The 21,024-nt window shown below is 44.2% G+C and overlaps 1 protein-coding gene across 6 annotated transcripts in view; it reads left to right on the top strand.

Moving 5' to 3' along the window:
• Positions 1 to 21,024, top strand: part of MYOCD (myocardin) — an 87,650-nt gene that overhangs the window by 27,258 nt on the left and 39,368 nt on the right. For 3 of the 6 annotated variants that reach the window (XM_065910098.1, XM_065910097.1, XM_065910096.1), the window contains exons 2-5: positions 3,235 to 3,300; positions 12,729 to 12,784; positions 14,399 to 14,474; positions 16,474 to 16,635. In XM_065910098.1, the coding sequence (XP_065766170.1) occupies positions 3,235 to 3,300; positions 12,729 to 12,784; positions 14,399 to 14,474; positions 16,474 to 16,635 (360 nt within the window). Of the gene's footprint in view, positions 1 to 3,234; positions 3,301 to 8,002; positions 8,047 to 12,728; positions 12,785 to 14,398; positions 14,475 to 16,473; positions 16,636 to 21,024 lie in introns of all 6 variants that reach the window. The other 3 variants (XM_065910099.1, XM_065910100.1, XM_065910101.1) reach the window with 3 other exon arrangements.

Genomic DNA, 21,024 nt, shown 5'->3' with positions numbered 1-21,024 from the left:
GTCATTCAATCTCCACCTCTAGCCTTGGAGCTTTGCCAGACCTGGAGAAGGAGCCTCCCAGGGACAAATGCCACTGCCAGGATCATCCTGCCCTTGGCTGTCTGGCCTTTCCCTCTAGGCTTGGAGCGCTGAACCAACAGCCTGCCCACCAGTCCTTCACTGGAGAGAAGGACTGCAGCAGGCCCCAGGTGACCAGAGGGGCAACGCCAAGGGCGCTGGGCAACCAGCCATGCTTCACTTAGCTAGTGAGAAGAACACGATCTTTACGGTTCACCCAGCTAGTTACCATTGCTGGATACTCTAGTCATTCTTGAATACCCCGATTTCCTTCTGATATCATTTCCCTTCAACCTGAAGAATTTCCCTAAGTATTTACTGTAGTCAAGTCTGCTAGCAAACAAATTATCTGATCTTCTCCTTTACCTGAACTATCTTTATTTCACCTTCATTTCTAGGGGATATTCTGTGTTCTGGGTTGATAGTTTTCTGTTTGGTTCTCATTTTGTTTTGTTTTCTGGACTGTGATTTCTGCTGAGAAGTCTGTGGTTATTTAAATCAATGTTTTCCTTTATGTAATGTTTTGTTTTTCCTGGCTACTTTCAAGATTTTCTCCTTCTCTTTGGTTTTCAGCCATTGGATTATGATGAATCTAAGTGTGGTTTTTCTGTGACTATATCTGGTTTGGGGTTTGTTGAACTTTCTGAATCTGTAAATTTCTGTTTTTCCCCAAATTTGGGGAGTTGTGGCAATTATTTATTTTTCTGCTCTCTTTCTGGGACTCTAGTGAGCTGATTATTATATATAGATCAAGTAGATCTCATGATCTAATTGATGCCTTTGAACTGTGGTGTTGGAGAAGACTCTTGAGAGTTCCTTGGACTGCAAGGAGATCAAACCAGTCAATCCTAAAGGAAATCAATCCTGAATATTCATTGGAAGGACTGATGCTGAAGCTGAAGCTCAAGTACTTTGGCCATATGATGTAAAGATCTGACTCATTAGAAAAGACCCTGACTCTGGAAAAGATTGAAGGCAGGAGGAGAAGGAGATAACAGAGGATGAGATGGTTGGATGGTATCACTGACTCGTTGGACATGAGTTTGAGCAAGCTGTGGGAGTTGGTGATGGACAGGGAACCCTGGCATGCTGCAGTCCATTTGGTCATAAAGAATCAGACGCGACTGAGCGACTGAACTGAACTGAACTGAACTGAATGAGCTGATGTTGTTAACAGACTTTTTGATACTGGGGCGCAGGAACCTGAGGGTCTGACCACTTTTTTCATTTTCTTTCTCTTCTTCAGTTTGCTCTGTGTTCAAGTGTACTGACTTGATATTCATTCTTTTTTTTAGGCCTTTTAGTGAATTTTTTTTTACTTCAGATATTCTACTGTAAATCTTGTATTTCCATTTGATTCTGTTTTGTGTGTTCAGTCCTAAAATGGAGTCACATGAGACTGTTCAGTGAAGCACAGTCTAGCCTCCAAGAGGAACTGATAGCAATTCAGCAACATTGGTCTCGCCCATGAAGGTTGGCGAGAAGCCAATTCAAAACTCATAGCAACACCTTTAAAAATTACCTGTCTTCGTTACTCTTTCAGAATGTCTTATTTTTTTATGTTTATTTATTTATTTTTGTGCTGGGTCATCCTTATTACACAGGCTTTTTATCCAGTTGTGGCAAGCGGGGACTACTCTTCCTTGTGGTGTGCAGGCTCCTCATTGCAGTGGCTTCCCTTTTTGTGGAGCACGGGCTCTAGGGCTCAGTAGCTGCAACTCCCGGGCTCTAGATAGAGCACAGGCTCAGTAATTGAGGCACAGGCTTAGTTGCTCCATAGCATATGGGATCTTCCCAGACCAGAGATCGAACCCATGTCTCCTGCATGGGCAGGCGGGTTCTTCACTGCTGAGCCACCGGGGAAGCTCGTCTCAGTATATCTTACGACTGCACTTGCTCTGAAGCCTCGCTGTGGAATAGTAAATGAACTTGAAAGACAGCTGTATAGCCTTTTCATTTTCCTCCTCTCCACTCTAATTTTCTCTTCATGAAAGCAATGCTTGTTCTCTCTTGTCATTATAAGGTGATCAAACCAGTCCCTCTCTTTGAAAATCTCTGCTCTTTCTGTTCTCATCCTGAGCAGCTTAAACCCAGAAATCAAGACAGCAGACTCTGAATCTCCCTGAGAAAACATACATGTCCAAAGATAGATTCTTTTAGGGGGTTAAGTGAGAAGAGAAGAAGGAAATCATAAATATTACACTTATAATATATTTCATATATATGTAACTACTTACATACATAAATATATGTGATATATATGTAATCTACCTGTGCTACAGATAGTAACAGAAAGTTCCATAATTTATAGTTTGTACAATTTATGGTGTTTTACATTTTCTAACCAAAGCATGACTCCATTGGCCCTTCTCTGAATTTCCAGGTGAATTCCAGACTCTCATAATAGTACCATTTATTATTTTAATATTTATTTCATTTATTTATTTGGCTGTGTCAGGTCTTATTTGTTTGCACACAAACTTCCAGCTTCGTTGTGGCATATGAACTCTTAGTTGCAACCTGAGGGATCTAGTTCCCTGAGCAGGGATCAAACCGGCATTGGAAGCGTGGAGTCTTAGCCACTGGCCTTCCAGGGAAGTCCCAGTACTCCCATTTATTGATGATTTATGGTACCAGGCACTCTACTAAGCAACCCGCATACATGTTTTAATCAAACGATAGCAATCCCACAGGGCATTGTTCCCATTTTCAATGAAAAACCTGAGGGTCAAAGACGTTGAACAACTTACCCAGAGTCATCCATCCAGGAAGGGGCAAGATGTGGGACTTGAACCCAGGTGACACTTTTGAGACGAAGCCTTCTTTGCTCGGTCTCCTGTTTTGAAATCATTTGATGGTATTCACCTCCTAGGTAATATAGCAGGGGGAGACAGAGTGCGATGCTGTGAAAATAATGTTCACTTCAAAGAGGAGATGAGACTTCCAGTCTCTGGTGGTCACTCACTTGCTGGAAAACCCTGCAACCCCTCAGCTTCTCTCATCCTTTCTTGTCCATGCCCACAACAAAATGTAAGTGTCCTTCACACACTTCAGACTTTCAGAACTGTTCTAGAAATAATATGAGAAGAGTGATCAGGCAAAAAATGATGTGAGGCAAATAGAAGTGATCACAATCAGTCTTAGCCCAGCTCACATACTAACACTTCCTTTTCTAAGTTTTACAGTTACGACTCCAACAGAGAAGGACCCAAGAACAGCTGGCTAACCAAGGCATCGTACCACGTGAGTAGCTCTGTTTCTTATAGACTGGTCTATATGGGGGTGGCTGGGGTGGGGGGAACATGTGATTTGGGAGCTGGAAAGCACCTCAGAGGTCATAATCCAATTTCACTAATCAGTCTTCCCAGATCCTCCAGGACTCTGGGTCAGCAGGAATCCCAGACCTTAGAGGCTTTGTCCCAAATGCTACTCACGTGCCAGGGCTTCCTTTTACTCACAGAGGTTTGTACCTAAAATTCTAATGTAGCGGATTTGATTACAGGACAAACACAACTCTATGGGCCTCCATCCCCACTCCTATTTTTAGAATTGGCTATAATCACTATTCTTCCTGGAAGCATTAATTGTATCATCTTTCTCTCACCTCCTTGGTTTCACTTCTGTTTGAGTACTTGAGTCCCCAGTTAATCGAATATTGTCAATTGCTTCCTTTCTGGAATAATGAGCAGCAATACCATTCTAGTATAAATGGTATAACATTGAATTACTGGCCATCATTTGGGTCAAAGAAGAAGGATTATCCTATCTTTTGGAAAGTATATTTGAAATTTCCTACCTTGAAACTTGAAAACTTCAAGTTGAGCAGTTGAAGCTGCCTTCTGGTTAGCTATAAAAACAGAAAAAGTACCAGATAAATGGAATCACCATGTAAGCTCCTTTAGGTCACATTTTCTAACTTCTTCCCGCATAAGTTAAAATTTTTAATTTTTTAATTAAAATTTAAAAAATCAAAATCCATAATGACTCCTTCCGAAATCCAGGTCTTTGTCCAGACTGTGACTTCATAGTTAAGCATGCAACAAGCAAACATTTGCCCTTGATTGAATGTCCTACAGTTAGTAACCTTGGTGCCCTGTGATCCAAAGTCTAAACATTTTAAGTATAGTCGGTGCTTCAGAACCAGAAAAGAACTAAGAATATTTCAAGCTCTTTCCTTTGGGAATTCAGATGAAGTTCTTTGTTCATGGCTCAGCCCTACAAAGAATAAACAGCAGGTGACCTATGGCAGAACAACTTTTTTTAGCGATTTGCTAAGCGCAAAAGAAAGATCTCACCCTGCAACTGAAAGGTTGATTCGATCAAATGTACAGTTAGAATGAGAAACCAAAGTCACGAGGCTGTGTGGTCTGTTTCATCTCTGCCAGCCCAGCAAGGCAGGTGTTAAAACACAGGAGAGACCTGGAGTCTACAGGCTTCACGTCAGATAAACACACTGGCGCTCAAAGCCGAGCAGGCCAGTCTTAATTCTGAATCCTGTTGCAAACGTGTAAAATTGAATTTGTTTAACCACCATCTAGAAGAACGATTCACTGACAGTGGAGTATAGACAAGTTTAGATCCACCAGGATCCTCTCAGCAGACCACAGTCTCTACCACATGCCCTCAAATATAAGATGAATATGCCAGTTTCAGGGGGATTAAAATAATCAGTTCTTTCATGGAAGCTTCCCAGGTGGCTTAGAGGTAGAGAATCCACCTACCAATGCAGGAGACTTGGGTTCGATCCCTGGGTCGGGAAGATCCTCTGGAAAGGAAATGGCAAGCCTCTCCAGTGTTCTTGCCTAGAAGACCCCAAGGACAGAGAAGCCTTGCTGGCTACAGTCTACGGGGTCCCACAGAACTGGACACAACTTGGCAACTAAACAATAACAACAGCAGTCCTTCATGGGCATCTCTTTCCCTTAATTCTGGAAAGGCAATTGAAGTAGAGAGACCCAGTACCTTTACATCTGCTCAAGCTGTTCACAACTGATTTAAAGTTTAACCTACATGTTTAAATAATCCAAACCTGGGTCTTGCAGCTGCCATTTGGAGGAGAATAAAAATTTTTTTTGAGGTTTCTGGAGTTAAATTTCAGGAGTAAGACACCTAATAAAAACAGGAATGAATCCTATGGCACATTTTTTACATAACACCCCTGTGTAAGGCATGCAAATTAAATGTCCATTTGTAGAGTAGGGTCCAGTGGAGATAGAATATTTTGTTCTCCAGGATTTCCAGAATCAGATAGTGTATATATTAATGAAGTGCTGCTTAACAGAAATTTTGCACCCATAGCCCATTGTGTCTTGAGGACAGTTGCTGGGGAAAGTCCTATGAGTCATGCAGTGATGTTTCCTTTTTAATTCAGCAAAACGAGAAAGGTAGATTAAGCAGCATCAGTTTCCCAGAGTCTTCAGCCACCTCCTCTCCGAGGGTGTCACTTCTGCTGTAGACAATTGTCAAAGCTACAGCAGGTGCACCCAGCCCAGTGCAGGCTCAGCCCCGGGGACTTAGCGCTTCTGGGGAAGCTGGACCCAGACAAGCCTCTGCACCTGCTGGGATGTGGAGCCCAGATGGTAGCCCCATCAGCCCAGAGCCTAAACACCAGTCTCTTTACTCAGCCACCCCACCACCACCAGGCACACGTGTGTAAAGGCAGTTGCTCCAGAGAAGGAAGCAGGAACTCACAGTCTCTGGGTCTTGTCTCTTCAATCAGATTCAACATATTTCATGATGACCCAGACTCTGTGCAGGGTGGTGTGCTGGGCTCTGTGGGGACCACCGTGAGCACGACTGTACTTTGTAGAGGTTCGAGATTTTAGGGGGAAAGGCGACAAGAAACACAGAAGGTGGAACAGGTTATATTTCCCAAGAGGGCTTTTTATAGCTTCCTTCTATCATCTGAATTTTCTGAAGCAGAAGGAAGGAGGAAAGGAGGAAGAAAGGGAGAACAGAGGGAAGCAAAGCTGATAGTCATTGGAGATCACCTAATTTGATGATTTTTGGTGTTTTTTAATAGATAAATTGTGTGTTATGTGTGTGTGTGTGTGTATATATATATATACACACACACATATACTGGTTGGAACAGGGTCAGGGGCCTCTGCCCCACTCACTCGGCCCCCCTCACCCTTTTAGATAACCCTGTTTCTCTTCCCCAGGGTCCTCTTCAAACAGAGTTTGAAAACCCTGCCCTAGTCCACGTCTCACTGTCTTTAACCTTCATGAAACTGAGATTGGAGAGGGCTCAGAGATGCTTTAAACATCCCAAAGCCAGAGCCCAAAGCAGTCCTATTTACAAACTTGAACTGTGAGACTTTAAATGCATGCACAGTAAAATGATAACACAGCCTCATGTTGTCCATAACACTGGAAATAACTGCAGTGCTCCCCCTGAATTTTCAAACTTGTTATAAATTGCTCAAGTGGATAGCTGCTGGCCAGGTGAATTGTTCATTGTCCTTCTGTTAGTACCAGGTAGCCCTGCTGGTTTTAGTTTGTTCACAGAAACACCTGCTCTCCTTGGACAGAATTAGTCTTGAGTTGTACATTAGACTGACCCAAGGCCTTTGCCCATTGCAAAAAGAAGAAATTGCAGTCCCCTCCTGTTGCAGCAGCTGAGGTCGAAACCTGCTTCTCTTGATCCTGGAGTAGCACCAGCACAGAGCCCCTTGAAACAGTATGAAAGCGCTCTCAGCCAGAAGTACACCTCCAGGCTGGCTTCTAAGATTGCTTTCACATTTATAGTATCATTGGTAGAATTCACATTTCAAAAGAGTCATGAAACCTGAGTGAACTAGCCTCTCAACATTAGTGTAGAAATATTACTTTAAGAATTTATGGTTCAGACTCCCTTCCAGAATCCCACCTCTGAATCTCAAAAGGAAAGTTTCAAATTGCCTACTTGTCACTGTCAACTGGAACTCAGAAGCGTGGCTCTGCCACCGTCCCCGTCAGGCTCAAGGCTGCAAGAGGACATCAGGGTTCACTTATTTTTTCTTGTTTGGGGACACAGCCCAATCTCCTATCCTTCCCAGACACCTGTGGGCAGGCTCAGTTCTGGTCATCATTTCTCATGCAGGTTTTCTCCACTATATTCTTCTCTTTGGGCACCAGTCTCATGGGTTGAAGGGTAAATGCTGTGGCTCAGATGATAAAGAATCTGCCTGCAAAACAGGAGTCATGGACTCGATCCCTGGGTGGGAAAGATCCCCTGGAGAAGGAAATGGCAACCCACTCCAGTATCCTTGCGTGGAGAATCCGATGGACAGAGGAGCATGGTGGGCTACAGTCCATGGGGTTGCAAAAGAGTTGGACATGACTGAGTGACTAACACATATCTCCTGAGTTGAATCTTAAATACTGTTTTATTCCAACACCTTCAGAAGTCTTAGTGCAGAAAGAGAATCAGCTCTGAGTTTTTGATGAAAAAAAGAAAGTCACAGAGCAGTTCAGTAGATATTTTGACCATCTGTCAGGATAAAATCCCCAAGGAACACAGAGGAGTTAGACATGAATTCTGTTTCAAAGAGCTTACCCTCTAGAATGTTCTCCCCATTCTCCTGCTTAGTTATGCCTGTTAACAATATTGGACAACATCTCACCACTACATGGAGTAGGTTTCTGGGAGACCTGAAGGAAAGAAATGACTTTCTCTCTCCTTCTGCTAGTACACTGGGGCCTATCTCTATGAATCCAGGGGAGAGAAGCAGGAACATTGAGTTGATTCTCCTGGAATCCAGAAAACGGCATTAGAGAACAGTCGGTTACAGAAGCCCAGGGGGCACCCAAGAGGCTGCGACTTCTCCGCGGAGACTCAAAGAAAGCCCCGCTGGCCAGAGAGAAGCATCTGGGCAGCTTGTTCCATGGTCTGATGGATGTCGATGAATGGAAAGATATGATGAGCTGTGTGTGAATGGTGCTGCCTTTATTTGTTTTGCAGACTAATCCAGGCCTCCGCAGCCACATACTTACGGCAAAGCCTTGGTAAATCCCTCAATTCTGTGGTCCTCCTCCTGAATAGCGAGAGGCGTCATGAGCCGGTTCCTGCACCCACAGCACACGCAGCTTCTTGATAGTTTTGAGAAGTTGGCGGGGCAGAGTCGTCCTTCCTTTCCTCCGTGCCTTCCTCTGACTTGGCTTCTCCCCACAGCACCCACCCCCCCGCCCCCACTGTTGGCTGTTTGAGCAGAACACGGCACAAGGGTTTCATCTGTCCCCCTTCCCTCCCTCCTAACATCTCAAATGTGGAGTGAGGAAAAAAAGCCTCCTCGATCAAGCCCATTTGGGTCCAAAACCCTAACTTTTCTATCTCCCCCAGCTCTTTCGTTCTATTTTCTAGTTCCTTGCTCCTTAGAAATTAGTGAACTAGTAATGCAGGCATCATGGGAATGTATCTGTGGACCCTTCTGAGAAATTCCAGAGTATTCATGTAGAAGGCATTGAATTCCCTAAGCATGCAAGCCATAATATTACAAAGCTCCATTGGGAAAAGGCAATCTTTTCAGACCCCCTGAGACTATCCTTTGGGTCCTGAACGGGCCATCTGTTGCCACCCTAAAGAGATGAAACAGTTTCCAAAGTATTAACCACTGTGCCTAGCATGGATCCCACTCATTTGGAAGAAAAATACTCCTGGTCCTATTTGTCTTTAAAAGCAAAGCCAATGGACTTCCCTGGTGGTCCAGTGGTTAAGACTCTGCACTCCCAATGCAGGAGGGCTCAGGTTCGATCCCTGGTTGGTGAGCTGAGATCCCCCATGCCACACAGCATGACCAAAAAAAAAAAAAAAAGCAAAGTCAAGAGGACAAGCATTGCTAAACCTGTTTGTAAGTGGGAAACTGAGAACATGGGAAGACTCTCAGACTTGTTCAAGGCTGCACCAGAAATAGATGGCAAAGCAAGAACAGAACCCAGAGGGATGGCTCCCAAAACTTTAGTCGTCCAAGACTTCTTTAATTATACCCATGACTACTGTAGAGCTTGTATTTAAATCAGTTTTGTCTTCCTCCCCCCAAGTCCCTATATATGTGAATTATTATCCATATATCTGTCTTTGATTAATTAATGGCATATAAACTTACCAGTCAGTGCTTTTTGATGAGAACAAGCAGTTCTTAACCAAGTTGTTCTGCTTCTAGGCAGCAACTATGAAAAGTGGCAGTTTCATGAAACTAAGCAGCTTTTCTCTGGACAAACACACCCTTTTTCCTCAGGTTTTTGAAATACTGAGAAATCTGTCGTAGACATCAGCCACCCCTTCTTGAAGTCTCTGATTCCCATCTACAGATCAGGACCTACTTGCCATGGAAATGCCAGAGAACCAGAATCCCCCTGGGGGGGCTTGTCTGAACACAGACCCTCTGTCCCTCCGCCTCTCACCCATGCTTTGGATTCTGTAGGTCTGGTGGGGCCTGAAAATTGGTACTGTTAGCAAGTTTCCTGATTATGCCAAAGATGCTGGTCCAGGGCCACACTTTGGGAACCACTGCCCCAGCTGCTGACCCAGAATACCAGCTCTTGGTTGCAGCCTCTTGGTCCTGACCCGTATGCTGGAGGAGGAGTTGGGTTCTCCCCTCCACGCCCGAGGGGAGAAGGCAGGCCCCGCCTCCGCCATCAGAACTGCCACCAGCCCCAGGCTCCTCTCCCTAACAGATTGTCAATGGCCCTCCAGCCTGTTTTCTCTTTTTTCCGGGTCCTTGTTCGAGGCAGGAGGTTAGAAGCAGGGGGCCACCACAGGAGGTCTGTTCTTATCTTGGGATCTTTTCCTGAGCTCTAAGTAAGCAAATGTTTATACACACAGCTGACCCAAATTAGCCGGAGCTGCGCGGACAGAAATAGGAATAGCCCGTGACTAAACTCCTCATCGAGAACATGAATTCCCCTGTGAGAAGCGATTCATCTTCCTCCCAGGGGATGAGTGAGACGTGTGGCTGACTGAATTTACAACCGTATTTTAATTTGGAATCACACTGACTTATTTTTTTTTAATTTAGCAATCCAAATTCCTTTTTCAATCCTAAATGTCAACGTCCCTTAAATACAGAATGTTGCCATTTGATACTCCCAGGGCTGTCGGCAGAGGAGTTCCTTCGTGGATTTTCCAAAAAGTCAATGTGGTGCACCGGGATGCAGTTTCGCTTTTCTTGGCCCTTGGGGGGAGGGAATGAAACCCTCTTTTCTCTGGAATCCCAGAAAAGATACATGTCAATCACAGAGGCCATGGCAGGCCAATCCAGTGCCCCATGTCACATCCTTTAAGTCCTGGAAAGAAGAGCGTGGGGTACAACCCAGTGTGTGAATCTTTTTAGCTTCCTTCCCGAGTCCTTGCTGAATGGTCATAGCCTCTCCCACTTTGTGGCAGAAGGTTCCAGAAGACCATTGTGCACCTGGCATCAGAGAACTGGACTGTTTAGTCATTTCACAGGGGAATTGTTACCACCAGAGAGTGATGAATTGTAATTCTGCAGGCTAAGATACAGGAAATGAAGCATTTCATGGAAGAGTTAATAAGCTCCACTAATAAGAATCAAAAAGCCTCAGAGATAAGAGAAGCAGATAAATTCCCCCTAAACCCTCAGCCCAATTAAAACCGATTGAGTTTGGAATGTAAAAGCCATCTCAAGATAGATTCATGCTGTCCCCTTAGGGTTGCTTCTTAAGGAAAAAGTTGTGTCACTCTTTTTAACGACTTAGTAAGGAAGGCCACACTAAAACCATCTCCTTTTCTGGATTGTGGAAGGGATTAAGCCACATCAGTATATAATACCTAGGTGACCACCAGACTGTTGGACAGAGGTGAAGACCTATGGGTTCAGATGGCACAGGCTCACCAGGACCCGGTGGCCCTCAAGCAAATTTGTAGGATCTGGTTGCCTGAGGAAATGGGAGATGGTTTCAGAACTCCATCAGTGTAAATTGCAGCTGTGATCAAAGACAAGTAAAGACAAGCCTCCTGACTCAGGATGGGGGTCAGACCCAAGTCAGAGAAAATGTATGAGCAATGCAACAGACCCGCACATTTTTCCAGAGCCACTGAGTCAGGGGACAGGGGAGGGGAAAGAGGCCACTGAAAAGGGCAGAGTTGGCAGAGAGGTTCCTTTTAAGAGTGAAAAGCAGCAAAGAGAAACTGGGGGTGTTAGATCGATGGGAGATGTGGTGGCCAAGCAACAATTGATTTTTTTCCTCCTATAAAAAGGAAGCCCCTTAGTCTCTGGTCAAATTGAGGAGAAAAGGACTTGTCCAGTCTCCTTGGCACAGGGCAGCCAGCTGGGACCAGTCTGCCTGTTCCTTTAGTCAACTCTGCAGTCGTTTGGGTGAGATAGGAAAGTCTGGAGAGAGATGCCTCAGTAGCTCCCCAAGCTCCCCAAGCTCCCCAAGCAATATCCAAGGATAATGGGCTTGACCAGCTGCCGGCACCAGAGTGGAGTCTCCCTTCTCTCCAACAAGCCCGTCTAAGAGCTGGGCTCACATGCAGCATGGTTTTGAGGCTGAATGAGACACACACATTCACATGCATGCACATGCTCACACATTCACACACACAGCCCCAAGTGCCCATCTGGTTAGATATCCAATTTTTTTTTTTTAATACCAGCCAAAGTTTGGAAGACTGTTTCCTTGCCTGCAGCTTGGAAGTTGACATCTGTTGAAGTCATATTAGAATTCTGGATCACATGATCCACTCACTTGTCCAGACCTCCAGTCCAGGAGAATATTCAGTACAATTCTGCAACCACTGATTAACCTCATCACTTTTGATGAAAAGTTACCATTTATGGCTCTGGGTTGTGATTGTTCCAGGGGATCAGGAAAGGCAATGAAAAGGCAGATTTTTGCAAAAGCAAAGTCGAAAGTTCATCACCGTGAGGCATTGCTGGGAGCTGGGAGGAGGAGAAGCAGTAGGGTCGTGGAGAGAAGGAAGGCTGGCGTCCGGTCCAGGTTGTTTCTGGCTGCTGTGGACTGTGATGGACCAGTGCCCATGTCTACTGATTGTCAGTGTTTTGAGCATCACGGCTGAAGAGAAGTTAGATGGTCAGAGGACCTAGGCTCCTAGCCCTACCAGTGTGACCCTGGGCGAGTTAATCCCATTCCAGGGGCCTTAAGTTTCCCTTTTGTTTCACCATCTCCAAGGTCCCTTCCAGCCCTCAAAGCCTCATTCTGTGCTTCTCTCTCAACACCCTTGGGTTGCATGTTCTTGCCCGACCAGCCACCTACCTGACCCAAAAGGACAAATTGCCTCGCACAACATGGATCACAGCCCTTCCACTGACCTTGACCTCCACCCAGACTTCTGCGCTCAAGGGCAGGGCAAAGTCAAAGAGAGTGGTGGTCACCCTAGTCTCCCCATCTCCCCATCACCTGTCCCCACCCCCAGGCCTGCCCCTCTTGGGAATCTTGGAATGCCCTGTCTCTGCCACTCCTCTTCCTATCGCGTGTTCTGCCCGCGCTGCTCCTCCTGTTTGAGGCTGACGTCCACCTTTCTCTGTGCCCTCCGGCCTCTGGGAAGCGGGTGACCTCCAGGCCTTTCCTCTTCAACTGCTTGTGGCCTGAAGAAGGCGATCACCTCCCCCCTGCCCCCGTGCACAGCTCAGCAAGCACATCGGTAAACACCGCCACTGCTCCAGGCCCCAAGGCCCCCTGCTCACATCTGTATCTTTCTGTTTCAGCCCTGAAAAGCCCACCTGAATTCCATGAACAAAGAAAACATTTGGATAGTGACAAGGTAAATTTCTGCAAACCTCCCATCTTTCTGATATCAGACTCTAGGCTGTGGATCTCCAGGTGCTAAGTTTGGGCAAATTTCTCCTACAGTTGGCTGGTCCCCTCCCCCCACACTGTGTGGAATCTTCCTCCTAGGCTCTGAAAATTGTGGAAATAGGATCAATGATGTTGGCTTTGAAACTGCTATTGGTGAGCTTTTAAAAAAAAAGATGTCCCCAGTCTTTCTGATGTCGATCAGGGCATCTCTGCAAGGAGTTTTCAGAAAGACATGAAATGAGGTAGGTAAGCTGGCCTCTCTTTCATGACAGGCGTTTCTCAGCAACGATCAGATGATTTTAAATCCAATTCAGTGGTAGGGTAAGGCCTGTGGATACAGGGCTTATTCGAGGCTATTTAAAGGTGAAAGGGTTTCCCTGGTGGCTCAGTGGTAAAGAATCCGCCTGCTAGTGCAGGAGATGCGAGCTCAGTCCCTGGGTTGGGAAGATCCCCTGAAGAAGGAAATGGCAGCCCACTCCAGTATCCTTGCCTGGAGAATCCCATGGACAGAGGAGCCTGGCGGGCTACAGTCCGTTGGGTCGAATAAGTTGGACATGACTGAGTGACTAAACAGCAGTGGAAAGCTAAAGGAATTCTGTTTATTTCTCTTTCTTTTAGCATTTGAGGGGGGAAATTAGCATGTATTCTATACCTGAGAGCAGGTCTCTGCAACTTGAATTTATTGATACTGTAAGTGCTAATTAGGGGGCATCTGCAGTGCCCCTAGAAGGAAGGCTAGCAGGTGTCCTCCTGGGAGGTCACTGCTAGAGAGTCCTAGGCTGGCAGCTAGTGAGGGGGTGGGAGGCGGAGAAGAGGGGCAGAGCTCCAGGACTCTAGAGCTGCTCATGGGAGGCTGTGCTTCCTGCTGCCTGGAGAATAAGTGCCTTTCATCAGAACTGGAGTGAGCCCCACACCCCTCTTTGGGGGGCCAATTAAGAGATTTAATACAGTGAGATCAGAACCCAGAAATGAGGGCCCTGAAGTCCAGTTACGGCTCTGCCACAGCCAACTCCATCTCTGCAGACAACTCCATCATCAAGAAAACTTTAAGACTCAATAAATACTATGCCTGTAAGTGTCCTTGCAGCTTCAACGTGGGTCTCAATCTGCAGGATTCCCGTTTTCACATCCTGAGACAAAACTCAGGGGAAAAACAGGAGGAGGGCATGTGTTGTCATGTTATACTGGATGGCATAAGGTTACATTTCATCTCTGACTCTAGTTAATTCGTGATTCCTTTACAAAATAAGGTTGGCTATAATATAAGCAGCATGATGATATCAGTTTTATTAATATTTTGTGAATAGGTACCTGTCTGCTCTTTAATTTTGGAGCACTCAGGTGGACCAAAATAAGACATCTTTGTCTTATTTCTCCATCCTGAAATTACTAGAGAGGTTTAACTAGATGAGTCCTCCTTCATCAAAATGTAGAACAGGGATATTCGCATGTTTCATTTGTAAGAAGGTAATGCTTTTTCCTTTTGAGAGAAAGGGGATTTCTTTCGAAGTTAAAATTAGACGATTTGGCTGAGATATGATACTGAGAGTGGAATTAATTCGATGCTCGTGTCCGACAGGCTGAAGACACCCTGAAGCGCAAGGCAAGAAGCAGGTCTGACCGTGCGGCCGTGGTGAAAATGCACATACTCCAAGGTAGGGTCGCCCGGAATCGCTAATCCAGCGCCCGTCAAGGAGAGGGGAACGCGGGCCATCGTTCCAGGTTCTCTGTCTCTGCACGTGGCCGAGTCTGCTTAGAAAGGAGCCACTTCCATTCCGAAGTGGGTTTTGAGCTGTCATCTTGTCATTCGAGGTCATGTAGATGGTCAAATCGGGAAGCCACACGGTGACCCAGAAGGTACCACACTTGGGGTTCTATCTGAGCTGCACTGCTGCTCAGCTTTCTGTGAGCACATAGGGAATATCCAATGTATATCAACTTCCTTTAAAATGTCCGTCCTTCATACTAGTAATAAACGTTTAGTTTCAGAAGAGTTTCCCTGGTGGCTCAGCAGTAAAGAATCTGACTGGCAAAGCAGGTGTCTCATGTTCAATCCCTGGGTCAGGAAGATCCCCTGGAGGAGGGCATGGCAACCCACTCCAGTACTCTTGCCTGGAGAATCCCATGGACAGGGGAGCCTGGCAGGCTACAGTCCATGGGGTCACAAGAGTCGGACATGACTGAGGCAACCGCGCATGCAAGGCTTACAAAATGATGCTTACTGAGGAGACCAGAAAACAAAACGATATTCACAGTGGAATTCAGGAAAGCAAAGTCTATACATAAATTGTATTTATAGTCAGATTCCATGATGAAAAGATAAAGACCTAACAATAAATGCTGTGTAAATAATTAAGAAATATACCCAATTATTAAAAACAGTAGATTCCAAGTGGGGGAGGTTTCCCAATGCTTTCATTTCTTTTGCATAATTTTTTTTAGTATTTTCTACACTTACAGCAATATATATGTATCAGTTCAGTTCAGTTCAAAAAAGGAATGTTATCTGTTGCATCATTACCATCTGAATTAAAATATCAGGCTATGAACCCCGAGAATCGGACGCAACTGAGCGCACACACGCAGTAATAGAACAGTGGTACTATGAGGTCTGGAAAGATCTCACCTTCTAAATTTTCAGAGATGAGCAGAAAGCAGCAAAGTCTCATGGAATCCTAACTTCTGGTTCTGCCTTATTGCAACAACTGGCTTTCAAGACTCTCTTCCATGTTCTTGCACAGAAATAAGTCAGGGCCTTGCCCAGACAGGAATAAAGAGTGATTTAGAGTTTGTCAGTGATCTTTCTACCCTCCCAGTGATGAGAAACTGAGCTGCCTATTGGATATATTCATTTTTTAAAATCCCTGTTTAATTAAATAAACATTTCCCTCCAAAATTGTTTCTCTTTTACAACCGGATCAGGACATTTAAATCAGTTAGTATCACAACCTCAACAGGTCTGAAACCGTTAAGAAGTCATGCTATCACAATTATTACAAGTGTCTGACTCTTTTGCAACCCCATGGACTGTAGCCCGCCAGGCTTCTCTATCCATGGGATTTCCCAGGCAAGAATACTGGAATGGGTTGCCCTTTCCTTCTCCAGGGGCTCTTCCCGACCCAGGGATCAAGCCTGCGTCTCCTGCACCTCCTATATTGTGGGCAGATTTTTTACTGCTGAGCCCCTAGGGAACCCCCATTATAACAATAGATAATATTTACTGCCAGCTCATCATGGGCCGGGTAATACCCAGGCTTCCTGCATTTCAGGTGGATTCTTTACCAGTTGAACCACCGGGGAAGCGCATACAGATTGGATGGGCATGCAAATGCTGTCATTTAAAGTCAGTAAACAAGGCAGGCCCTGTGGACTGTTAGCTTACAGAATCAACAAATCGCACATTTCCCCCCCAAAATCCTCACAAAGCCAGTTTGTCTAACACTTCTATGCTCTTCAATTTGCCTTTATTTGGAAGTGTCTGGTCTTTGCTGCTAATTCATGTGAAATGAGGATGATTGCATCGAAAAATTATTAGGATGGTGGCGTACAATGTGTCAGAGTGTTTGGGTTACAGAAGCAAGAAACAGAATAAAAATAAAACCACAAAAATGACATCAAATTCTAGAGCCAATCCTCTTGATTTTAACCCCTCAGCCTCCACTGCAGAGAGATCAGTTCCGACTGCCCAGATGAAGCTGAAAAGAGCCCGTCTCGCAGATGACCTCAATGAAAAGATTGCTCTCCGGCCGGGGCCGCTGGAGCTGGTGGAGAAGAACATACTCCCTGTGGACTCCGCTGTGAAAGAGGCCATTAAAGGTAATTAGCACCAATGGCAGCCTTCCTCCGTGCTGGGATCTGAAGGCAGCCATGGCTCTGAAGTGCTGGGGTCCTGGGGGTGATGGCGGCTCACTAAACAAGAGTCTATCCAGGGGCAACTGTTCCAGAATGTTCCCAGAAATCCCAGGAACGAGGGAGAAATTCCCAGCCATCCCCCTCCAATGTCAGGTTGACATAGACCAGGGTGGTTCTGGTCAAGCAGGTCAGAACGTCTCCCCCATGGGGATCCATCACTCTGGAGTCATGGTGCGCCTTGGGTCCCTCTTTTAAAGGGGTGGAGACTGGCAGAACAGAAAGAGTCCTGGACCTGAGTGGGAAGAATTGGGCGCTAAGCCCAGTTTGGGCTCTGTGGGCTGAAAAGTGTTAGTTACGCAGTTGTGTCTGACTCTTTGCTTCCCCGTGGAGTATAGCCCGCCAGGCTCCTCTGTCCAGGGAATTCTCCAGACAAGAATACTGCAGTGGATAGCCATTCCCTTCTCCAGGGGATCTTCCCAACCCATGGATCAAACCCAGGTCTCCTACATTGCAAGCAGATTCTTTACTGTCTGAGCTACCAGGGAAGCCCCCCCCCAAATATATATATATATATATTTATTTAAAATATACATTTAAATATGTATATTTAAAAAGCTGATCCTATGTCACGAATATTACACATCCTTTTATCAACATGTCCTATACCTTTTTTGTTTGTTTTGTTTCTGTCCTTTGTCTTTTGATTTTCTATGTAGTATATTTTACCTGTAGCAGTTTTTAATTCCCGTATAGTTCAATCTCTTAATCTTTTTCTTTGGGTTTCTGAATGTTATTGCTTACTGAAAACACTTCTTACCTCAAGAATGGAGTTATTCACCTATTCTGTTTTCTAACATGTTTATACTTCATTTTTATATTTCAGTCTTTATGCTGAAGTATAAAAGTACTTATACTTTTATATATGAGAGTGCATGGTTTAAGAGACAAGGTCTAGTTTTCTTTTTTCCACAATTTTAGCGGTTTATTTTATGATGCATCTTGATCTCTGTCTTCACAAGGCTTTTTTACATTGGTCTGATTTTTCTCATGTTTCTTGGCTACTCTTACAAGTTTCTGGTTGGTGAAATTTAGGATCAGTTTCTTATATGCCAACTTCAATCCTGTGAGAATGTTGTTCAGGATTGCAGTGAATTTATAGGCTAAGTTATGGTGAATTCATATGTTTAAATTATATGAATTCTTCTGAGGCAAAAAGATAGTATCTCTTTTCACCTTCACAAGCCTTTTAAAAAAAATTTCCCCTGATAAGGTTTTCAAAATTAAATTCGTATCAGTTATTGCTTGCCTCTGGGAAACCTATTAATTTTGCACATTTATTTTGTAACTGGGTTGCTTTGAAGATTTTCTTAGTAGTTCCAGTAGTTTCTCATTTTATCTTAAATTGTTTGGATAGATAATCACATCATCTGCAAATAATGAAGATGTGCTTTCTGCTTTGTTCCTCCTTTCTGTCTGGAAGTGCTGGCTAGTAGTTGAAAAGAAACATCATAAATTGCAAAATATCGTTTTAAGTTACATGCAGTATATGCATAGCACAAATTATATATAATTTTGTATATTTTATTTATAAATTACCTATTAATATTTGTAAATGATATATAAATGATAACAATAGAGTGTATTATACAAGTCAAATATATATTTTATTATACATAAAATATACAGGTGTGTATCTAACCTATAAAATTATATGTATGAATTATATAAAGCACATGTAATTTATATAACTTTACATTATGCAGTTTTATTATATAATTTAATAATTATTGATACATTACATAGTAGAAAATTATTATTATTGCTACATTGCCAGTGCTTCAAAAACAGTATTATAATGTTATATATTGGATTGGCCAAAAATTTAGTCCAGTTTTATTTGTGATGTTGATGGTAACACTTTTATTTGATTCAGTCTTCCTTGGGAATTTCTCTAGTCATTCACCTCTAAATATGATACTGACTTTTGCCATAAACAGATATTCTAAGGAAGTGTTTGTTCTAGTCCATTATTAAGAGTAGCTTTTAAGATGGATGCTTAGTTTTTAAAATGCTTTCCACATTCATGAAAAGATGACCATTTGAGTTTCTTTCTCTCTTCTAAGAATGTGGTACAACTGTCTTTCTTAATCATCCTTGTATTTCTGAAAATAAATCCTACACGGATATTTTTCCCCTAGAAATTGCTAGAATTTTATTTGCGAATTTTACACCTCTTTTGTTATTAGTTGGGATAACAGAAGCTGCTAACCAAACCACAAAATTTCAGCTGCTTAACAATAGACATTTATTTCTTATTTATAAATGGTCCAGAGAGGGTTTTCTTCTATGGCAAGCCTTTCAGGCACACAGACTCCTTTGGTCTTGCTACTCCATCATCCCCTAGCACAGAGGCGGCAAACTTAAAGAGCTAGATAGTAAGCAAGCTCTCCAAGCTGTCACAACGACTCAGCTCAGCCATCGTAGTGGACGAGGAGCCGCAGGCAATACATAAACAAGTGGGCATGGCTGTGTTCCAATAAAGCTTTATTTACAAACAGACAGCAGGCTCGTCAGCTCTAAATTTGCAATCCTGTGTCCTGCAGCCTTATCATCCTCCAAATCTCGCCAGAGAAGAGAAAAGCCTTAAAGGAACAGCAGTTTCACAGAAACGTCTCTATACTATGGAAGGGGGAGGATGCAAATTTTGATGAATAGCTTTTGATCAAGAACCTGAGCAAGAGTCATGCTGTGGGCACAGAAAAAAATAGTATCTGGGAGGCACTTGATATGCATTGTTTGATACTGGTAGAATGTGTCGGTGTGGAAAAAGGAAGGAAGAGTCACAGATGACCAACCTCGGTTTCCCTGTTGGTCAGCTGGTTAAATGGCAGCCATGTATCACGGGAACTATGAGCAGAGGAGCAGATCAGGGGAGAGATGATGAATTCCTGTTTCATGTTGGAGCTGAGAGATCCACAGGAACTCGAGGGGCAAGGGTTCAGTAAGCAGGGGTTTCTACCAAACTAGACTGCAGAAGGAAGTCTAGGTCTAGAGCTAAAGACTTAGAAGACTACGGGAATTTAAACTGATGGACCTGCTAAGAGATCCCTTTCATATATTCATTTCTTCATTTAATGATTATGGAGCATCTTCTGTGTGTCAGGCACAATTCCAAGTGTTTGCGATATATTAATGAACAAAACCGACAAAAATGTCTGCTCTAGCAGAGCTTATATTCTAGTACAGGAGACATAGATGATCAGCAAAACCCGTGAATAATTATATATCCTAATAAAAAGTGATAAATGGTATGAAAATAGAAGTTGTGCAGGGTACAGAGTGCCCAGTAGAGGGTGGTTGGGTGGATGGAAGGAAGTATAAAAAGTGAAGAATAATGTATAAACAGAGGTAGGGATCTGTGAAGAATAAGGAGAAGGAAAAGCTAGAGAAAAAGGTGGTGGAGGTTGACCTCACCCAGGGAACCCCCATGCGTCAGCCTGTTCAGCAGCAATCTTTCAACATGCATGAATTTCTACCAGCAAGGCAGTGGCATCTTCAGTTCAGTCTCTCAGTCATGTCCAACTCTTTGCAACCCCATGAACTGCAGCACACCAGGCTTCCCTGTCCATCACCAACTCCCAGAGCTTACTCAAATTCTTGTCCATTGCGTCAGTGATGCCATTGAACCAACTCATCCTCTGTCATCCCCTTCTCCTCCCGCCTTCAATCTTTCCCAGCATCAGGGTCTTTTCAAATGAGTGGTATCTTATGACATGTCATTGATCTTATGACATGTCATAGGGACAGAGGAAGCTTCCCAGAGACCAGCTGTAGAAATAGCCCTCTGAGTAACCCTTCCAATGGCACTGGTGGTCCCCACCCATCTCCTGGCTGTCACTTCTCTGGATCTCATCCTCCACCCTCAGCAAAGCAGCGACTCAGGGTGGTGGTTTTCTGTGTATTGTTCTCCTGGCCTCTGTGTATTTTCCCTCCTTGGACCACGCGCCTTTCCAGATGTGTTTACATTTTCCAGCTCCCTCCACAGCTGTGCGTCTGTGTTTCTGCCAATCCCAGAGCGAAACGCTCACTCTCTTCCTCCCTGCTCCTCGACCCAGGTTTTATTCAAGACCAATTTTTCTTCAACACGAAGATGAAATAAACTAGAACATCTCGCAAGGAGGCTGTTGACAGAGAACCAGCCCCCACTGTGGGGTTTTTCTTCTCCTTGGCAGCTGTCCCCACTGTCCCCACCCTTGCCCTCAGCTGAGTGTCTGTAGCAAATCTTTCCACCTACACCTTCCTCTCCTTTGGGATGCCAGCCAACCATCACTCTTCCAGCCTGCAGGTATATTT

Source organism: Muntiacus reevesi, chromosome 18 (genome assembly GCF_963930625.1).
Source record: "Muntiacus reevesi chromosome 18, mMunRee1.1, whole genome shotgun sequence".
Lineage (NCBI taxonomy): Eukaryota > Metazoa > Chordata > Mammalia > Artiodactyla > Cervidae > Muntiacus > Muntiacus reevesi.
This window is presented reverse-complemented; position numbering and strand designations above follow the sequence as displayed.